Genomic DNA, 19,040 nt, shown 5'->3' on the forward strand with positions numbered 1-19,040 from the left:
CCCGAGCCCCGAAAATTAGGCAGCAGCACTCACTCATCGACGGCTGTGCTGAGACGTCAACGTGGGTGAGCGAGCTGTTGGCGCGCTCACCCCGTCAGCCTTCAGAGGGAAAGGCGGGTGGGCCACGGCGGCGGCTTGCGGGGCTCAATGATGGCGCGTGCGGGGCCCAGGGGGCCGCAGCGCCACTGCCGGCTCTGTCCCACAGGCGGCCTGGCCGGGCTGGGGAGAGACCCCTCCTCCTGTTACACAGACAGGCTTCGTCTTTCCTTCCAGAAGCGCACACGCTGATCAGTCATCAACGCCCAACTCAGACCAGAGAGACCAGGACGCCAAACAAAATACAGTACAAATTTATTGACTCCAATCATTCTTAGTCAAGATTTAAGCAAAGGAAACAGACAACGGAATTGGATACAAAAAAAAAAAAAAAGCAACGATTAACGTTAGATAGAAATCCCATTTTAACATGAATTTTCAGTTCCAAAAAGCTCATTCCTAAATAAAATTGAATAATTATTTAGTCTGCTAAGGCATTTGACAACAAAATACACGCAATTTGCATATGGCCATATTTGCTTAACAAGAATTTATTCAATGAAAACGTTTTAAGCATTGGGTTAATGTCAGTAAGAAATCATCACCTTTGAAAATGACTATTAACCAAGAACTTTGTGGACAATTTGAGAACAGCACTAATAAATGATGAGGGAGCGCTGAAAGCATTTATTTCCAAGATTTACAGTAAAATACTTTGGTTCCCAAATGACGGTCTCTGAAAGGGATTTCTTTAGAAACAGGGCATTCGCCCAGGTCTCCTCCCCCAGCAGGCGGGCGCGACCGCTGTCCCTGCTCGCCGGAGCCTGCAGCCTGCGGAGAAGCACGAGCCAGCGCGCTGAAAATTAGGGAGACGTAAAATCTCTTAAAGTGCTACAGCCACAAAAGAAAACCCGATTTTTTAGACTAAAAATAAAATAAAATAAAGCCAGTGTTAAAGAACTTATTAAATGTATTAGCATTATTTAAATAATAATGCTTTTCACAATTATTACATAAAACATTGATGAGACTTCAGAAATTGACCATGACAAAACGGACCTGGAAGGTTCCAATATGAATTAGTGCAATTTATAAAGAACCTGTTATGCATGAAATCTAATTATTTTTGTAGTAGAAAAATTCAAATACCTTTCCTAGTGCCAAGGTTCTGGATTCTGGTTGGGTACACACACACACACACACACACCCACACACACACACAGGGAACAAAGGCCTACTTCAGACTATTGGCTTCTCGTTGGTCTCACCCGCACGGATCGCTGGCCCGTAGAGGAAAATCACCCCGCGTCCAGGAAGAAGGGGCTTATTCTGGTCTCCCAGCTTCTACCGTCATCAGCACCAATGGCTGCTGTGTGTGGATACAATCACCACTGGTTAGTAAGAGCTGGAGTATATTACTTATTGATCGATAAACATTTCTTCATTTTTGAGAGACAGAGCACGAGCGGGGGAGGGGCAGAGAGAGAGGGAGACACAGAATCTGAAGCAGCTCCAGGCTCTGAGCTGTCAGCACAGAGCCCGATGTGGGGCTCGAACTCACGTACTGTGAGATCATGACCTGAGCTGACGCTGGATGCTCAAATGACTGAGCCCCCCAGGTGCCCCTGGAGTCTATTTTTTAAGAGGCTATGAACAATCCACTCCAAAACAGAAAGCCAAGAACCACATACATGTCCCCACAAATGCAAAATGACCTCACAGTTCAGCTCTTAGCTGTGTATCTTGATAAAATGCACACTAGCCATAACTGGTTTTAAAGGCGAATATTCTATTAGGTTGAAATATTACTATAAAAACGCACGCTATTTGTAACGTCTGCTGCTTACTGTGATAAGGAGACACTGGAGGCTGCCCTTCCTGCCCTCTCCCACATGAAGTAAATGGTTCAACACAGCAAGTTCTTAGATTAACAAAGAATATATTAAAACATCTTACATTCTTTCCACAACGGCATTTAAAAAAAGGCATCCTGAATACTTACAAGGAATAATGAGCTTTCTACATTTTTAAAAGTTAATTCTAATCAGAAAAAGCAAGTTCGACACCACCTTTATGAGCTAGAGTTGTAACAAGGAAAGGCCCACTGGTCTCACACCAAGGATCTGCCTGCTGAGATCAACATCGCTACATGAAGCAATTCGCGTGTCTGTCTTTACTCCCTCACATTTAAAAGAGTCACGTGAGTGGAAGCGTTATTTTATTTTTTGATCACCAAAATAAACTCTTTCGGCCTGACGCTCGGAAGGTACAGTATAAAAAGTAATAGAAAAACCAGAACTATGTTATAAATGTTTTTGGTTCAAAATTCTATTTGAAATCTCACGTTCCTTGCCTAGACAAAAACGGGAGCTAACAAGACAAACACTGGCAATTTTCAAAATCTAACCAAGACGCTGCGCATGTATTTAGATCAAAAATATTTTTTTTTTACTGATTAACATTATTAAAAAATCTTCAAAAACGTAGCATCAAGGTTCAAGTCCTGGGACACTGAATTTGCAATGCCAAGACGCTGTGCGCTGCAGGACCGCCACACGCACTCTGAGAGCCGGAAGCAGGGGTTACTCCGAGGGAACCTGTCCTTTGGAGGAGGGACAGCTACCAAATAGCACATTACACAGGGGGTTCATTTAACGAACAAGAATCCATCCTGATGTTTCACGTGAAATTATAAGCTTTAGTTTTACCTTTCAAATGCATAGATTTCTTCAAGAAAGGATAAAGAGGGCAGCCTTCGGTAACTGTGACTTCATTTTATTTTCCTTTCTCCATCAAATTTAAGTAAGAACAAAAATTGGAAGTGACCACTCAAAAAGACTTTGGGACTCGTGATACTTTTCAAGTGGAAATTAAAAAAAAAAGACAAAATTTCATATGCAATTTCTCGAACCTACAAAGTCAGTTACTATTTTATAGAAATGTTTGTGTTTCAATAAAAAGCGAGGCATCCTTCCTACCGCTGGTACGGAATGTGGGTGACGAGACCCAGCCCAGGAATCTTCTCTGTGGCCGCAGGATACGGTTCGACACTCAGCAAATTACTTCTTAGTCACGGTCTCCTTTTTTATTTGGAAGAACAGCTTGCAAAAAAAGAAATGAATAAACTTGGGAGTCTTCCTCCACAGCACTACCGGACACAGATTTTGCAGTTTCAACAGTATTCCCACTTGAACTTAACCTCCCCTCGCTCCTGTGGGTGAGTCGCCGTTTTCTCTTTAGCCATGCCCACTGGACTTCACGTGGCACCCACCAAAAGCCTTTTAATTACAACTTATACAAAATAGGAAAAAGGAAAAAAAAGAAAAAAGAAAAGCAGCCCAAACCCTATGGGCCAAAATAGGTAGCAAAGTCTCATTTTGGACCCTCGATAGCGCTTTCAATACCACTGACGCAGCGGGTCAGAGTGGAAGGACCCGATAAACTCCAGCCGGCAGCACTGCTCTCCGGGGCGCTGGCCCCCCGTGGAGTTTCCCTGGCTTCCCGGTGCTGGAAGCCAACGCCAACTCCGGGTGGGGAGCGGCTGCCCGGTACTGACTCTGGGGGCCCGGGCTCCGTGTGTGCAAACGTGCGTCCTGACCTCATGTGTCACACTCACGTGGTTAAATCCAACATCAGTGAGCACCTCGTGCCACCTGTGTTCTGTCCCCAAGTCACTCGGGTTTTCCCTCTGTGGCAGCGTGAGGTCAGGATGCGACACCCAGAGCGCCCCGCACGCCGGTTGGCATGGAGCGGGGACGTGCGCGCACACGGCTCGGGGCAGCGACTGTGACCACAACGCCTAGTGCTACTGAAGCTCCTGTAAACTTGGGAGGCCTTCCAGAAACCCTCGAGTTTCATCTCCCCAGTCTTCCATCCTTACCTACAGGAAGTGGCCCAAAAGCAAGTTTCTGTTATTTTATAAAAATCTAACTATTACTATTGCTGATTTAAATTCCTCACAACTTTCATACCAAAAAATGTCCACGTGACCACAAAATACCAAATATTTATTGTCATCAAGTGTCAGGATAACTTATTACAGTTGAGGCTTATTGTTTTATTGCTAAAGTATCCTAAGATCTAAGTCAACACCGCAAACTACTGCTCTTCCTCCTGCTACGCTGCGGACTTCAGGCCATGGCTGAGATGGAACTAGAACTGAGGTGTCTGACGCGAGTATTTCACGGACTGCAAATCGGTAAAAAACCAAAACTGCCTCCAGCAAAAGAGTAGAGGGACCCCGTGGGATGAGGAACCGTGCAAACAATCAGATCCATCACATTTCGACAGTGGTGAATGAAGTCAGGCCATCGTGTGGCTGTGAGGTCCGAAGCACAATGCAGTTGGGTTTTTCTAAGCCAAGTGAGGCCTCTGCTAGTTAATATCATTTACCTCAAGCTTCTATTCAAGCCTAACAATTTCCAACCTTTATTATTCTCTTTCTTCAAAAAATATTTTGTTTCTTACAATCTGGGTTGAAATGTGGAGGCCGCCTCCGGCTCCGTAAGGGGTGAGGAGGGACATCACCTCAGTTGTGGCTTTGTTCGTGACTCCAAAGACTGAAGGCCGTCTTGAATGTCCTGTGGCACAGTTTGCACATGAACTGTCTCTTAAATGTGATTGCCGAGAGGGGCGGGGCATGGTAGAAAAGCGTGTCAGACTCTTGGGGCACAAAGAGCTTCTCGGTGGCCGGGGCGGGGCTCTCGGCCGCGCCCGTTGGGCTGTCGGGCTCCAGAGGCTGGATCTTGGGCAGCGGTGGGGGTGGGGGCAGAGGGGGCGGGGACGGAGAGTTTGTGGGGAGCGGGCAGGCCTCGGGGTCCTTGTGCGTGGGCTCCTCGGCGGCCTGGGACATGTGGGACTGGAAGTGGCTCCAGAGGCGGAAGTTGGTGCGAAAGGCCTTGCTGCACACGTGGCAGATGAAGGGCTTCACGGAGCACAGCAGCTCCTGGTGCCGCTCCAGCTGCTTGTGCGCCGTGAACGTCTTGCCGCACTTCTCGCACGGCCACAGGCTGCTGTCCTTGCTGGGGCCCGCGTCCTTGGCGGCCCCGCGGGCCTCGGGCGCCTCCTCCTCGGGCTCCTCGGCGGGCTCCTCCTTGACGTGGATTCTCAGTTGCTTCGAAAGGCTGAGGTCTTCGGGGAGACAGGAAGAGTCCTCGGAATCGAAGTTCACCTGCTCGGAGCAGTCGCTGGACGCGGCGTCGTCCTTGGCGGTGACCGCGTGGTTGGCCTTCTGAGGCTCGGCCTGGGCGTGGGGCCGGGCGGCCGCGTCGCCGTTGTGGTCCAGGCCGGGTGGGGAGGCGTGCTCGGCCGGCGCCATCGTGTTCTGGTTGTGGACCTCGACCTGGTGCCGCCAGATGCTGAAGGAGGACTTGAAGGTGCGCATGCACTCGAGGCACGTCAGCTTCTTGTACTCGCACTTGCCCTCGTGCTCCCGCTTGAGCTCGGGCGAGAAAAACCTAAGGCTGCAGTAGGGGCAAACGGTTGCGTTTCGGCACAGCCGCTCGTGGCTTCCTTGCTCTAGAAGAGAAGAGAGCTTAGCATTACAGAGGCGGCAGTGGTAAACCTCCTTGTTCTCTACCGGGCTCCCAAGAGAAACATGCTCTTTGGGCTTAGCGGCCCTACTGAGGCCAACGGGCTTTTCTCCCGGGTGCATCTTTATGTGCTGCTTGAACTGCGAGAGAAAGCGGTAGGCCTTTCCACAGTAAGTGCAGATGTAGGCACCTTTGGCTCGCGACCGCAAGTTCCTCTTGATGGCTTGGGCCTGGGAGCTACTCTGCGCCTGAAAGGCGGGCTTGCAGCGCCTCAGCTTAATGATCAGGGCCTTCTTAATCTCTCTCTCTCTCACTATGTCAATGAGCTTTCTCTGGAACTTCTCGTCCAGCACGGCGTGTGAGCTGGAGGCCGGCGACGGGTTCCGCACCACGCCGTGCTGGGTCTGGCAGTGCGTCCACACCTTGAAGTTCGTGTGAAAGCGCTTGTGGCAGATGTCGCAAGCATAGGGCTTCTCTGGGTTGTGGTACATGTTAGTGTGCCGGTGAAGGCCTGCTGTGGACCTAAAGATCTTAAGGCAGTGTTTGCATTTAAACTTTTTGTTTGGTCTCGTTCCCTCCAACTCACCAAATTCCTCTTTATTCAAGTCAGAATCTGGAAACTCGGCATCAGGGAGAGGAGGGCCCGAGCCCTCCTCCAAGTTCTGTTCGGACACCGGAGACCCGTGCTCGCCCTCCTTTACCTTCTTAAGCGGCAGTCTTCGGTCCGCCTGGAACCTCCTTTTGGCCGGGAGCCTGCTCATGTCTTTTTGGTCGCCTTCGGTCTTCAGGGAGAGGTCTCTCGTGACGGATGACATGGCCGACGGGTCTCCCACGGTGACCCGGATGATGTCGGAGGGGTCCGCCAGCGGGCTGCGGGGCTCCGTCTTGACGCGCACCTCGGTCGCGGCGGGCTCGCCCTCCCTGTCCGTGGGCTGAGAGGCACTGAAGGATCTGAGGCGGTGTGGCTGGGGCGCCGGAGGCCGGTCGTCCAGGGCGGACTTGTCGCCGCACTCTTTCAAAGGGGGCTTTTGAGAGACAGCACAGAACACGCTGGTGGGCGCCTCCCCGGACGCTGCGGACGGTCCCTGGGAAGACTTCAGGTCCATGGAGGGCGAGTAGACCGGCACCTGGCTGTCCATGGACAGCGACCGTCTGAGGAGGCTCTTCACCAGCGGGCCGCTCCTGTCGATGCCTTGCTTTCCGGAGCCGGAGCCGCCCGACGGGACCCCCAGCCCCAGCTTGGAGTAGTACAGCAGGTTTCTGTCTTCGCCTGCACCGCCTCCTTTGCCAGTCTCCTTCAACACGTAGGGGGCCTCCGACGAGCTTCGGAGAGACAGGATGGGCGGTCGTGGTCTCTTCAAGGCCAGCTCTACGGCTTTCCCTCTGGGAAGCTGGCCGCTCAGGCCCGGCTCCTCGTCTGCCGCCTCTCTGTCCGGCAGAGGCTTGGAAGGCAGCGCCGCGCTCCTCTTCACCAGGCTGCTCCGGCGAGGATCGTCCAGGGGCCCAGAATGCTCGAGAGACTGCGCGTAGCCCACGGAACCATCCTTGGGCCAGCTCTTCTCGGCTACTGACAACGTGTGAGGCGCTCCCACCGGCTTTGGGACGTGGGGCTTGGCGGTGCTGGTCTTGCCGCTGAGGCCGGGGGAGGGCCGCGAAGGGTGGCTCGGCTCGGGCTGGCTCTGGCCGACAGTTTTGCCCTGTGCTTCGTTTCTGCTTTGACAAACGATGACGCTTCTCTTCTGAGAACTGTTTTCATCATCGTCTATGAATACTTTCTTCCTGTTGGGACACGTCGGGAACGGGGCTTGCGGGGTTTTCGAGACGATGTTCGTGAGGAAGGAAATCCCGAGGCTGTAGCCCAGCTCCTGTACGGCAGCGAGACTACTTTTCTCGACAAATAAAGATGAAGAGTAAATGTAGTTCAGAACATTATCAAAAGCATCTGGTTCACAAAAATCAAGCTGAAATACGGTCTGTGACTCATTCTCCTTATTTGTGAATAAACTCTGGAAGTATTCGCTGCTGGCAGCCAAGACATTTTTGTGAGCTCGGAATTTCTGGTCTCCAACGATGAGCAGCACGTCACACAGCTGCCCCTTGAGGCGCTCCTCGTTGAGCGCGCTGAGGAGCGAGATGGCGTGCGCCGGGTTGATGTAGTGCAGCAGCCCCTCCATCGCCGGCCAGCCTGAAAGACAAAGTGTGCAGTTATCATGGGAAACGTGCCGGAAGGCTCCCCACAGGCAGGGGACACTAGCTGTCTTTTCCTGGGGCCACTACTGAGCAGACTGCAGGCAGACAAAAACTCTCACTTAAATACCATGGGACACCGAAGTGAACCGGTCTTTGGCCCCGGGGACCATTGATGGCTGAAGCCAAGGGGTTTCAGGACTGGAGACCGCGCCCCCATCAGGAAGCTGCTGGAACTTGGCAGCTGGGGAGAAAAGCAGTATTTGACCTTAAAGTTTGTTATTTATGGTTCTTCTCCATTCGAGGCTTGGTTCTATTCCTTTTACCTCAGAGAGTTAAGTATAAGCACCCGAAGTCCCGAGTCTGACTTCTCCACGATGTGAACTGCTACAACCGGGTGGCCTCACCAGACCTTTAAAAACAGGCAAGAATCTGGGCACGTGGAGGGTGAGCCAGGTAAGCGCCGACTCTTGATTCAGCCCAGGCCATGATCGCAGGGTCATGGGATCAGGCCCCACGTCCGGCTCCTCGCTGAGCATGGAGCCGGCTCAAGACCGTCCCTCTTTCTCTGTCCGCCCTCCTTCATGCGGATGCATGCTCACACGCTCTAGGAAAATAAAAAAATAAAACCAGGGCAGAATCTATAAAGAAACAGACGTCTCCCTCACTGCTCCCTGCCGGATCAGTGTCCAGCAACGGTCAGGGGCGCTGGCAACAGAAGACTCAGTCCCGGTCCTCTGCTAAACACCCTGCAATCTCCTGAGTGCTATTTTCTTATCAAACCACATTTTCGACAACTGCACAGGGAAACTCTGGCCTGATCTAAAACTAATTATTACTAATTGTAAATTAAAGGGTCTCAATTCAGATCTCTCTGCAACTCTCCTCCAATCTAAAGGTGAGACGAGAAAAGGCCTAGAGTCTGGGCACAGGCTGGGACCGAGACGCCGGGGGGGAGGCTGCCTCCTTCCTGGCTGTCAGCCAGCATCCCCGAGCACAGCTCCGTCACAGATGTGGGGTCTGTGCCCTTTGCTGGGGCTGTTGCAAAGACCAGACGAGCTAGTATCTCGTACAGGGTAAGCATTTAATTCCGTCTCAAAGAAAAGGGTCCATATTCACACCACCCATGCTCTTGATGACGGGAAAACCATTTCACAGACCATGCAGTCAAAGCTGACCCTTCACTTGGGCTTCTGTTACTGTAACGCCTCATCTCTGGTTAGACTGCAGGGTCTTCCTTAAAACAGTCATGATTTGGAGCACCTAGGGGGCTCAGTCGGTTAAGCATCCGACTCTGGCTCAGGTCATGATCTCAGAGTCTGTAGGTTCGAGCCCCGCGTCAGGCTCTGTGCTGACAGCTCAGAGCCTGGAGCCTGCTTCAGATTCTGTGTCTCCTTCTCTCCTTGCCCCTCCCCAGTTCACACTCTGTCTCTCTCTCAAAAATAAACATTTAAAAAAATAAATAAAATAGTTATGACATTTATTTTTGAATGGATTCAAAGTAACTGGTTTCACAGTCCTGTAGGGGGCAGGGTGTGAATGCAGCAACCCCAGCAGGCAGCACGACTGGCGAGTTCTCCTCTGGTTGCTAAGGGTCAGCCTCCGCTGGCCAGGCGGCGTGCGGGCTCCTCAGGAGGGCCTGCGGGGCCCTGGCCAGAGCACGGCACACAGGCTGCTCTGCCACGGCTCTGACTCCGCTCTGCTGGCTCCATGTGACCAACGCAAGGGCGTGCCTGTTTTCGGAGCGCTGCCTGGTGGGCGTGTCTTCAAACACAGGCTTTGGGGAGAGAGTTCCTTCAGCTTCCCATCACTCTGCCCCATGGCAAACGGTAACTCCTCCATCCGTGACTGCTCGGTAGAGGCCTTCCCACTCCTTCTCCTCTTCCGTTCGCCATTTCAGTGCTGTCCTTCCTATCACATCCGGCCGTCCCGCGTTTCTCCGCACGGCTCCCTGTCCACAGGCCGGCAGGGAAAGGGGTTCGTAGAGCCGCACCTACCACCTCAGCTGTGTCACGAGCACGGTCTCTGGTGCTAACAATTTTTGAGAAACCTAGTTCAGAAAAGCCACAGATGCAGAATTAAAAGCATGGACAGATATTTTTCAAAATGACTTCTTAAAATCAATTTAGTGGTTTGAAACCAGTAATTCAAAACCAGGTAAGATGACCGGGACAGAGTGGAACACGTCAGAATGCCTCCAACACAGCGAGGCTGTGCTCTTCTGATGCCCACGGTTCAGTCCCACACGCTGGCGTCCTCCCGTGGAAGCACGCGGGAGGCGCCCCTTCCCACGAGTCCGGGCTGCTCCGTCCCTGGGCTCAGCTTCCCCCGCTGTGAGGGCGGGCTGGGCGGCCGTCACACCTCGGGTCGTGCGGACTACAGGAGGACACGGCGCTCCACTCACTGGACACCGGCAGCGCACGGTGGACTGTACCAGAGCTCCGCCAGCCGGTCCGCCACTCGACGCGGTGCCAAAGGGGAAGGTCTGAAGAAGGCAGGAGCCATGGCGATCACGGAGGGCTGGGCGGGCGGGCGGCTGGGGGCCCTGGACCGCAGGGCTGAGTGAACCACAGGACAGCTGACCTTTCTATGAGAAATAAAACAGGCAGTCACTCCAAGATTCTGAGCAGAAAAATGACAATGACTTGAATTGTGTTTCAAAATGATCCCTCTGGTTACGTTGTTGAGAACGGACCACAGAAAACAGGGAAAGACAGAAGCTGGGAGGCTGGGTGGGAGTCTGCAGCAGTGACACAGGTGACATGTGACGGCAGCCTGGACTGGCCGGGAGTCTGAGCAGTGACGCAGGTGACACGTGACGGCAGCCTGGACTGGCCGGGAGTCTGAGCAGTGATCCTGGGGAGACAGGACGGTGCGTGGACCGCGGAGGTAGCATGGGAGGTGAAGGCGGTTACTGGGACTCCGGACGGGTTGACCGTAGCAGACAGAAGGGGAGGACTTAGCTCCACGAATCCTACCGGCACAGCTGGAAGGAGGTCCTCACTCGAGACGAAGTCTGACAGAAAAACTGGTTCGGCTGTTTGTCAGGAATTCAGTCGGCATCCTAGCTGTGGGCAGGAGCTCGCTCACGGACGTGCCCCTCACGCTCCGCGTTCCCTCCGACGTCCCCTGGGCTTCCTGGGCTCACTCCCCCAACACACATCCGCTCTGAATTCTCGCCTCAGGGTCGGCTCGTGGCGGGATCCAAACGAAGACATCCAAGAACGTAAAACCACAGGTACAGAGCAGAGGAATGAGTGAGGACGAAACCACGGGAGGACTTCCAGGTCCCCAGCCACGCTGCAAACACGACTCCGCACGTCATCTGTCCCTGCCGCCTCGGGCCACAGACACCGCTGCTCAGCACAGTTTCCTTCTTCTGCTTTCCTCAAATTAGCACGATCGCTGGTTTTGTTCTAAGTCACTACTTGATCCCTTGAACCACAGGCTCCTATACTCTTGGAGCAAAAACATCCAGGAATTAGGACAAAACAAGCCCCTCAGAGTGGGGCCGAGAGAGAAGTAATCGCCCATCCCAGAAAAGTGCTGAGACGATCCATCCGGCTTCAGTCTCATTTAGAGTCCCCATCGGACCACGCACGCGGGAAGCAGCCCAGCACACTGTCCCCACATGCCAGTGGGGGTGCTGCTAAGGGGCCTCTGGCTCCCCGACCTGGGCGAGCACCGGACCCCCAGCAGCAGGCAGCATTAGCGAGCTCACGCTACCGCCGCCGTGACCCGGTTTGTGCCCGGTGACCCTGGCAGGCAGCACTAGGGTTACTTTAGAGGCAAGGAAACAAGGCCCAGACTTCTAGTAACTTGGCGCAGGTCACCTGCACGGTAAACGGCCGAGCAGGAGCCACACCAGGTGACCCGGCTCCGGAAGCCGCACTCTTTAACCCCAACAGCGTTACTGCCACCGGCTTCCTCCCTCAGCTCCCACGTTAACATGTGAGCCAGGTGCTGTCCAAACCCCCATTTTACAAACGAGGACACGGAGGCACTGAGCAGTCACGCCTGGTACCGAAGGGGACTCGGTGAGGAGCAGGGTGAGCTGGGAGTCAGGTCCCAGAGCCTGGCGGCCTGACAAGCACTGTCCCGCCTGAGACACTTGTGTGGGACCGGGACGAGCCAGTCCGTCACCACAGGCCAGTGAGCTGAGCACCACGCGGAACTCGGGTGGTGGCAGGGACACCGGGCAGGTGATGGCATCAGGCGCAGCGGACAGGGAGGTCAGGGAAGGCACTCTGCAGAGCAAGCAGGGGTGGGCAATGCGGGAGGGGTCGGGAAGGAAGGGCGAAGGGCATTTCAAGGACAGGAGACAGGCTAGATGAAGTGCCCGCCGGAAAGCAGGTGATGGGCAGCAGAGGCGAAGGAGGCATGAGGGCCCTGAGGGTAAACGAAGACCACTCAAGGCCCTGAGAGGAGACGCACCTCTTCAGTCCTGCCCAGCGGCCGGGGACAAGGCCCCGAGATGCGTGCAGTGACGGGGCGGTGCACTTAGTGCACATCTCTCATCCTCCAGGCTTTTATCTCTGTGTTTATTAAAACTCAGGATCGAGGGACCCTTTCCTGGTCTGGCTGCAATCAATGAACAATTTGGATTTTTGTGTTTGAATGAGAGTAGGTGTATTTATTGAGCTATACAACGTAACTGAAAGTACAAAACGCTACATTAAAATGCAACCAAAAGTGGGGTGGAAATCACAACTGCTGAGCTTCCCAACACAACCCGGCCAACACCCTCTGCAGCCAGTGGGTGTGTGGCCCGAGTGTCCAAGCCCCTTCGCCTCTGCAGCCCTCGGGTAAGGCCAGCGCTGCTGCAGACCTGCCAGCTCCGCACACGGCGCCCTCGCACGTGCGTTCTAACGATGAGTAACCAGGACCTCCGGCTCACGGGAGGACAGCACAGCGCAGAGCTGAAAGCCCTTGCGCGGAAAGGCAGACACTGCCACCGAGTCTGCCCCCCTGCTCCCCTCTGCCGCTCAGCCAGCCTGACTCATCAGTGAAGAGTTCCTGCCATCACTGTAGTCATAGTGAAAACCCCTGGCGCTCTTAAAAGGAAAGTGGGCGAAATGTGAACGAAAAAAGCCGTTTGTGATGGACAGAAAGAGCTGAGTGGAAACCCCCCGAGGAGTTCCAGATTCTGAAACAGGCCTGGCTCACTTACCACTTGCATCCTTGCAACACAACCTTCCCAACCTTTGCCTGAACTGTTCCTACTTCATGGTGTTTCCTGACATTTCAAAATGAGAATCTGTACGATTAAACAATTCATGGAAATCACAGCTCCTGGAAAAGACGTTCGTATCAGTTTCCCTGTGTCGTCCTGGCTCTGTCACTGATCAGGTATGTAACCTGGTAGAGGTCACTTGACCTTTCTGAGTAGTAGTTCCCTTAACCTGTGAAATGGGGCTCACGCTACTTACCACAGAGGGGTTCCGTGACGAACAAAGCACGCGCTGTTTGCAAGCTCCTGGGAAGCGAGCGCTTCCTACACGGCAAGCAAGCATTTTCCTTCCTTCCTCTCTTACCTTCCTGAACGCCGCGGTCCCGAGCGTCCACTAGCTCACATTCCCACGGTAGGACAGAGACAGAAAATTACATGCGGTGCAGGACACAAACAGTAACACTGATTTCAGGGAGCAGTTAACTGGGCCGAGTCGGGGGAGGGTGGGCGAGCACACAGTGGGGGCATCAGAGAGGACCTGGGACTCACTGCTCGGCCATCGTAAGGGCGAGGACTCCGTTCTCCCCATTCCTACCGCAGGTGTTTCTCAGAAACACACCACTGATTGTGCCAGGGCTTTAAACCCCCACGGGGGGGCCGGGTGGGGTGGGCGATCCAGTTCCAATCCCCCGGCGTGGCTACAAAGCCCTTTCCAAAGTGAAGCACAGAATACTATTTCGTACCAATACCTCAGATTCCTTCGGTACTAAGTGCCAAGAGAAGGGGGAATTCACATCTTAATAGAAATGGCCTCAATGCAAATAATTCCTCTTTACACCAGTGTCAGGTGGAGGAGTTAGGATCTTTATGGGGGATGGAGGGAAGGGAGCATTCTTGAGACGTGAACAGAAGGAAGCAAAGAACAACACAGCACTCACGGGAGGGGCACCAGGAGGTGAGTGAGGGGCCTAGAAAGGGAGGTGGGAAGGGACCAAGATAACCTCAGATTTCCACGTTTTGGAGGCTAGAACTCAGGCTGGTGTCAGAGCTCAGATACATCATAAATCAGATTCACTGCTAGCCTCGCCCCCAAAAGCCTCGGTGCCAGTCCCACAGGAAAACGTCTGTCTACATCCACCTGACCTCGGGGCACAGGGGCCCTCAGAGCCGGGGCACTTCCACAGCCATGACCGTTACAGCAGAGGAAGAAGGAATGTGCGTAACACGAGCAAACGGTCAGAAAAGCAGAGCGTCTACATGTGTCTCCAGAACACACACACACACACACACACACACACACACACACACACACTGTGCATCCCCAGACCCATAGCTGTGGACTTAGGCCTGACTCTCCATGAGATTTTATCACTCGGAGGACAGGAGATGCGCGCTCAGGTGGCTGTTACCCATCACTCCCTTGGTGACGAGGCAGGGATCAGAAATCCTCTAAAGTGCCTTAGAATTCACAGCCAGCGGGAGTGCCGGTCCAGAGGGGCCCAGAGGGGCCGACCCGGGTTGAGGGTGCGTGTCCTGCAGCACAGCTCAGGCCGCTGCGGTCCTCTCTGTCTCTGCCCGGGCCCCCTGCTGGGAGACCCCCCCCTTGTCCCGAGAGTGAGTGTGTGAGCTGTGCCGCTCTGCCCCGGCTCACAGGGAGGCGCACGACCATGGCCAAGCAGATCAGAACCCTTCTCCCTAGAACACAGGCCTGCAAAAACCAACAAGGGCAGCAAACGAGCGGAGACAAGTCACTCAGCAATGACCTAACGTGCGGTGTGCCGACCCAACTGCGGCTGGCCACCTCGTTCCCGCACCTCCTGGCCCCACTCTTCAGCTGTTTCTTAAGCCTCAGGAGCAATCCTGCATCTTTACAGTAAATTCCTGGTTCCACTCAAGCTAGCTTCTCAGTTTCTGTTCTTGTTCTGAAAGGACCCGAACTGATCCATCTCCAAGTGTTAGTCCCCCTTCCTGCCCTGCTCCCCACGTCCATCCTTCACGGTCCTGCAGCCGCACGGAGCTCCCGAAAACACGGCTGCGAGCAGCCATCGGGCGTAGGCACTAGGTAACACTATTATTAATTCCATTTATTTACTTACTGCGCTCTTTTTATTTGTAAGACATGTTTAGACACGCCTGAAAAACAGGGGTGCACAAACCAGACAAGGCCTCTGAATTCTAGTGGGGTAAATCAAATAACACGTAAGGAAACAAAGAAATGACAAGGTAACTTCAGACTGCACTGTAATGTTAACAAACAGGGAGCTGCCACTGGGTGGAGAAACTGGGGTTTGGGGAGAAAGAGCTAAGAAATGCCTCATGGGACATTTTAACTAAGACCTAAAAGCTGGGTGAAAGTAAATAACAAAATGTTAAAAACTATGGTTCTCTGTTAAAACACAGAATTTTAAAAACACAGACTCTCTAGCTCTGTAAATCTGGTTTCAAACGACTTTCTGAACGTCCTTTTCCTTCATTTATTCCTGTGTGAGAGCTTCCTGCTTCAGAGGCTGTGTCTGAGACAGAACCGAGGGCCTGTCCCTCCACTACCAGACCTCAAACGCCCCAGCCCCCCATCTACTCGTCCCCAGGATGCGACTCCGCTAACGTTCACCCCCCTGCAAAGCTCAGCTCAAGTCCAACCACTCCATTCGACCTTCTGTCACGGGCCGGACTGTGTCCCCCACGCCGTGCCCCATCGCACACTCAAGTCCTAACCCTCAGAGCCTCCGAATGCAAGATCTCGAGATACGGTCTTTTTTTTTTTTCAAGTGTCTTTATTTACATTTTGAGACAGCGCAAGTAGGACAGGGGCAGAGAGAGAGAATCGCAAGCAGGTTCCGAGCTGCCAGCACAGAGCCCCACGCAGAGCTTGAACTCAGGAAATTTTGAGGTCGTGACCTGAGCAGAAATCAAGAGTCAGATGCTTAGCTGGCAGAGCCCCCCAGGCACCCCTGGAGACAATCTTTGAAGGGACCATAAGTGTTAGTAGGGACTTTATGGTGGACCCTCATCCAATCCAGCTGGTATCCCTCCAAGAGGAGATGAGGCAGGAGCTTGTGAAGAAAGGCCTCAGGAGAAACCAACCCTGCCCAAACCTTGATCTTGGGACTTCTGGGCTCCAGACCTGTGAGAAGATAACTTCCACACGCCCTCCCAGTCCGTGGCACGTTGTTCTGGCAGCCTTAGGTGAGGAACACACCGTCGCTGAGCACTCAGGTTTATAACGCCTTTCAACTCCTGCGTTACACAAGGGGCACCACTTACGTGATGCCTACTGGGCGCCCATACTGCTAGTGCTTTGTCTCCCCAGTGGAACTGTAAGCTGTGCAAGGACGGATCCCTATTTAATAGACCTTGAGACCCTTCCCAACGCCAACGTAATAACCCACACACCAGCATTCGTGGGTTTTCCTGTGCTCTGACAGCCCAGCGACATGCGGGAGTGGCAGTGGCGCCTCGCGTCTGTATTCCCGAAGCGAGGCTGGTCCCCTGCACTGCCTTCGAGCGCTGTGCTCATCTTTCCGCTGCCTCCTGGAGAAGGCGCAGCCTCCGAGACTGCACACGAGTTTGTTCGTGCTCCGGACATAATTCACTTTCCGACCCCCTCCGGACACTTCTCACAAAGCGGTACACCCAGTTTTCTTACCTTCCCTTGGCCTAATTTTCCAGAAAGATTGGGCTCAAACGTCACTGCCTGTACAAAGCTCCAGCTACTGTGCCCCTAGCCAACGGCTCGGTCCTATAGAGCGGCCAGAGGACCCCGTCCACATCTTAGCGGTTAACCCAACTATTTGGGATCACCTGTTTTCAGTATCTACCTCTCTGATGAGAGCCCTTGAAAGGAAAAACCCTTGTTTCCATCTGTGTATCGCTAGTGCTTAGCACAGGCCTGGCAGGATCTGCTGGGTAAAGAGAGAAATCCTTGCCCTCCAGGTCCAGGACTGGCACCTGCTCACCATGGCTGCTCCAGCCTCTGCTCCGGGGCCCAGCATGCAGCGGCCCTGCTTTCCGCACGAACTCTGGTGGCTCCAAGGCCTGCCGGTCGAGGACTCCCAAACCTGTATCCCTGCTTCGACCTGCCCTGGGGACTGCAGGTGCCCACTGGGCAGTTGCACCACAGCTCAGCCCATGTTCCCGGCGCAGCCCCCCTGGGCCCCTCCCTCGCCCCTCCCCCACACCTGCTTGTCCTCGCACATCCCTTTTTTGGTTAGGTGTGCTGCCAGCCACGGGTGTCCCAAACCAGAAACCTCAGCCCTCTGTAGCCCAGCGCCGCGGCCTGGCAAACCTCACCTGTGAACAGCTCGAGTCAGCTCTCCTCATCGCTGCTGGCTGTGGGGTGACTAGAAGTGTCCCTGAGGTCATCCCCTACTCACCCGAGGCTCCAGTTAACCCCTCTTTGGTGACACCCCCGGCACCTCCTGCCACAAACACTGTTAAAGCTCCTTAAGGACCAGGATTCTACCCCTTTCCCCTCTCAAGGTGCAGAATGGAGTGCGCACCACCCTCTGTAGTGTCGAATGAATGAAACCTAACATTACTTTCTAGCAGACCAGTGCCCCAAATTTCCACCTTCTTCCTAACACCAACATTCAGGAACACTTGAACTTAAAAGTAATGACAGTTAGACATGAGGGGTGAAGAGGTATTTACTCCAAGCATCAGACGGGAAAATCGCTGTCCATGAAAAATCCAAAACGGATTAACCCGCTTGGTCTTCCTAAGCGCGGAGCACAGACCCTGAGGCAGGCTCTCCCTGCGGACTCGGGGGCGGCGTCGCAGACCATCACTGCGGGACGCTGCGGCCTCCGGTCCCGGACGTGGGCGGCGCTGGGGGCTCTCACACTCCAAGACCCCAGAACGCGGTCCTGTGCGGGGTCTGATGAACCTTCGCCCTCAGCGACTATGGCGATCCCCAGGGAGAACCAGGCTCTGAGAATCGCCCACCCGCACACGTGCTGGGGCAGCCGCCTTCCCCGAACCGCGAGGACCGGTGCTTGCGGCGCACAGCGATCGGGGCGAAGGGCTCCTGCCCGGGGACCCCCCGCGCTACCGGCGTTCACGGGGCGCTACTGAACTTGGTCGACCTCGGGGTCCGGGCGAGAAGCCACACAGAAAGACCACGGGGGCTACCGCCGGCAGAGGTCTCCGGGACCGCTCGCCCCAGCCCCCGCCCCCATCTCCACCGCCCCCAGCCGCAGATTTCGGACGGGGTCTTTCTCCAGTGGGGAACCATCCACAACGCGGCAGAAACGGGTCCTCCCGGGGTTCTGGAGGACACGGAGGGCGCTCCGGGCTCCACGCGTCCAGCAGAGGGCCGGCCGAGGAGGCGGACTGGGGCGGGGTCGCGGGGAGGGACCCAAGGGCTCCCGAGCGCCGGCCGCGGCAGGTGCGAGGTGCCCCTGCCCCGAAGCGCCCGCGCACACTCGCGCACCCCGCGTCCCCGGCCCGTCCCCACGCCTGCACTAGACGCGAGCACGTGCCCTTGGCCGGAAGGCACCCCAACGGCTCCGCGCAGGTGCGCGCGCCAAGGCCGGGCACGTCCGGCCCAGGGGGCACCTGGCCGGGCTGGGGAAAGACCAGCCAGGGCCGGAGCGTGCGCAGTGTCGAGGGCGAGGCCAAGTGCGGGCAAGGAGCATGCGCGGTGTGAAGGCACAAGCGGCTACGTGGGAGCCTGGGGCATGCTCGGTGAGAGCCCGGACCCGGCGCACGCGCAGAAGCGCTCGGAACCCGCAACCCGCCGGTGGAAAGGAAAAAAGAGGAGAGAAATCACCTCAGAGTTACGTCAGGAAAGGCCGCGTTTGGCGAGGAGGCTGTGGCCTCCCGCGGGGTCCAGCAGTTCTTCTAGGGCGAGGGGCGTGACAGTTACTCACCGGTCTCCAGCCCCGAGGCAGACGCCAGGCCCCTTTCCGCTCACACTCGGCTCGCGCGCGCCGCAGCCGCCGCTGCCGCTGTGATTCCATCCATCTTGAATTTGACGTCATCCCACACCAGGGATGAGGTCATCGCAGGCAGCGCTCGTCACGTGCGCGGCGCTGTGATTGGGCGCCGGGCGCCGGGGGGGCGGGGCGAAGGAGGTGCGCCGCGCCGGGGGCGGGCGAGGGCGGGCCTGACGGGAG

General features: G+C 54.9%; 1 protein-coding gene across 4 annotated transcripts; it reads right to left on the reverse strand.

Annotated features, from left to right (window-relative positions):
- Positions 1–329: 329 nt before the first annotated feature.
- On the reverse strand, positions 330–18,894 carry ZBTB21 (zinc finger and BTB domain containing 21). 4 transcript variants are annotated; one of them, XM_029938889.1, is made up of 4 exons: positions 18,795–18,894; positions 6,154–7,752; positions 2,745–5,553; positions 330–1,405 (listed from the first exon to the last, which is right to left on the reverse strand). In XM_029938889.1, exons 2-3 carry the CDS (start codon positions 7,739–7,741, stop codon positions 4,565–4,567), a joined length of 2,577 nt encoding a protein of 858 aa, XP_029794749.1. In that variant the 5' UTR covers positions 7,742–7,752; positions 18,795–18,894; the 3' UTR covers positions 330–1,405; positions 2,745–4,564. The 4 variants fall into 4 exon arrangements, with proteins under 4 accessions (XP_029794749.1, XP_029794748.1, XP_029794746.1 ...); XM_029938888.1 differs by having other exon boundaries at positions 330–892; positions 1,305–1,405; positions 2,745–7,752; XM_029938886.1 differs by having other exon boundaries at positions 2,745–7,752.
- Positions 18,895–19,040: the final 146 nt, after the last annotated feature.

Source organism: Suricata suricatta, chromosome 5 (assembly GCF_006229205.1).
Source record: "Suricata suricatta isolate VVHF042 chromosome 5, meerkat_22Aug2017_6uvM2_HiC, whole genome shotgun sequence".
Classification (NCBI taxonomy): Eukaryota; Metazoa; Chordata; class Mammalia; order Carnivora; family Herpestidae; genus Suricata; species Suricata suricatta.

Coding starts and splice junctions, on each gene's coding strand:
- ZBTB21 (XM_029938888.1), bottom strand. CDS start 7,741: ATGGAGGGGCTGCTGCACTACATCAACCCGGCGCACGCCATCTCGCTC.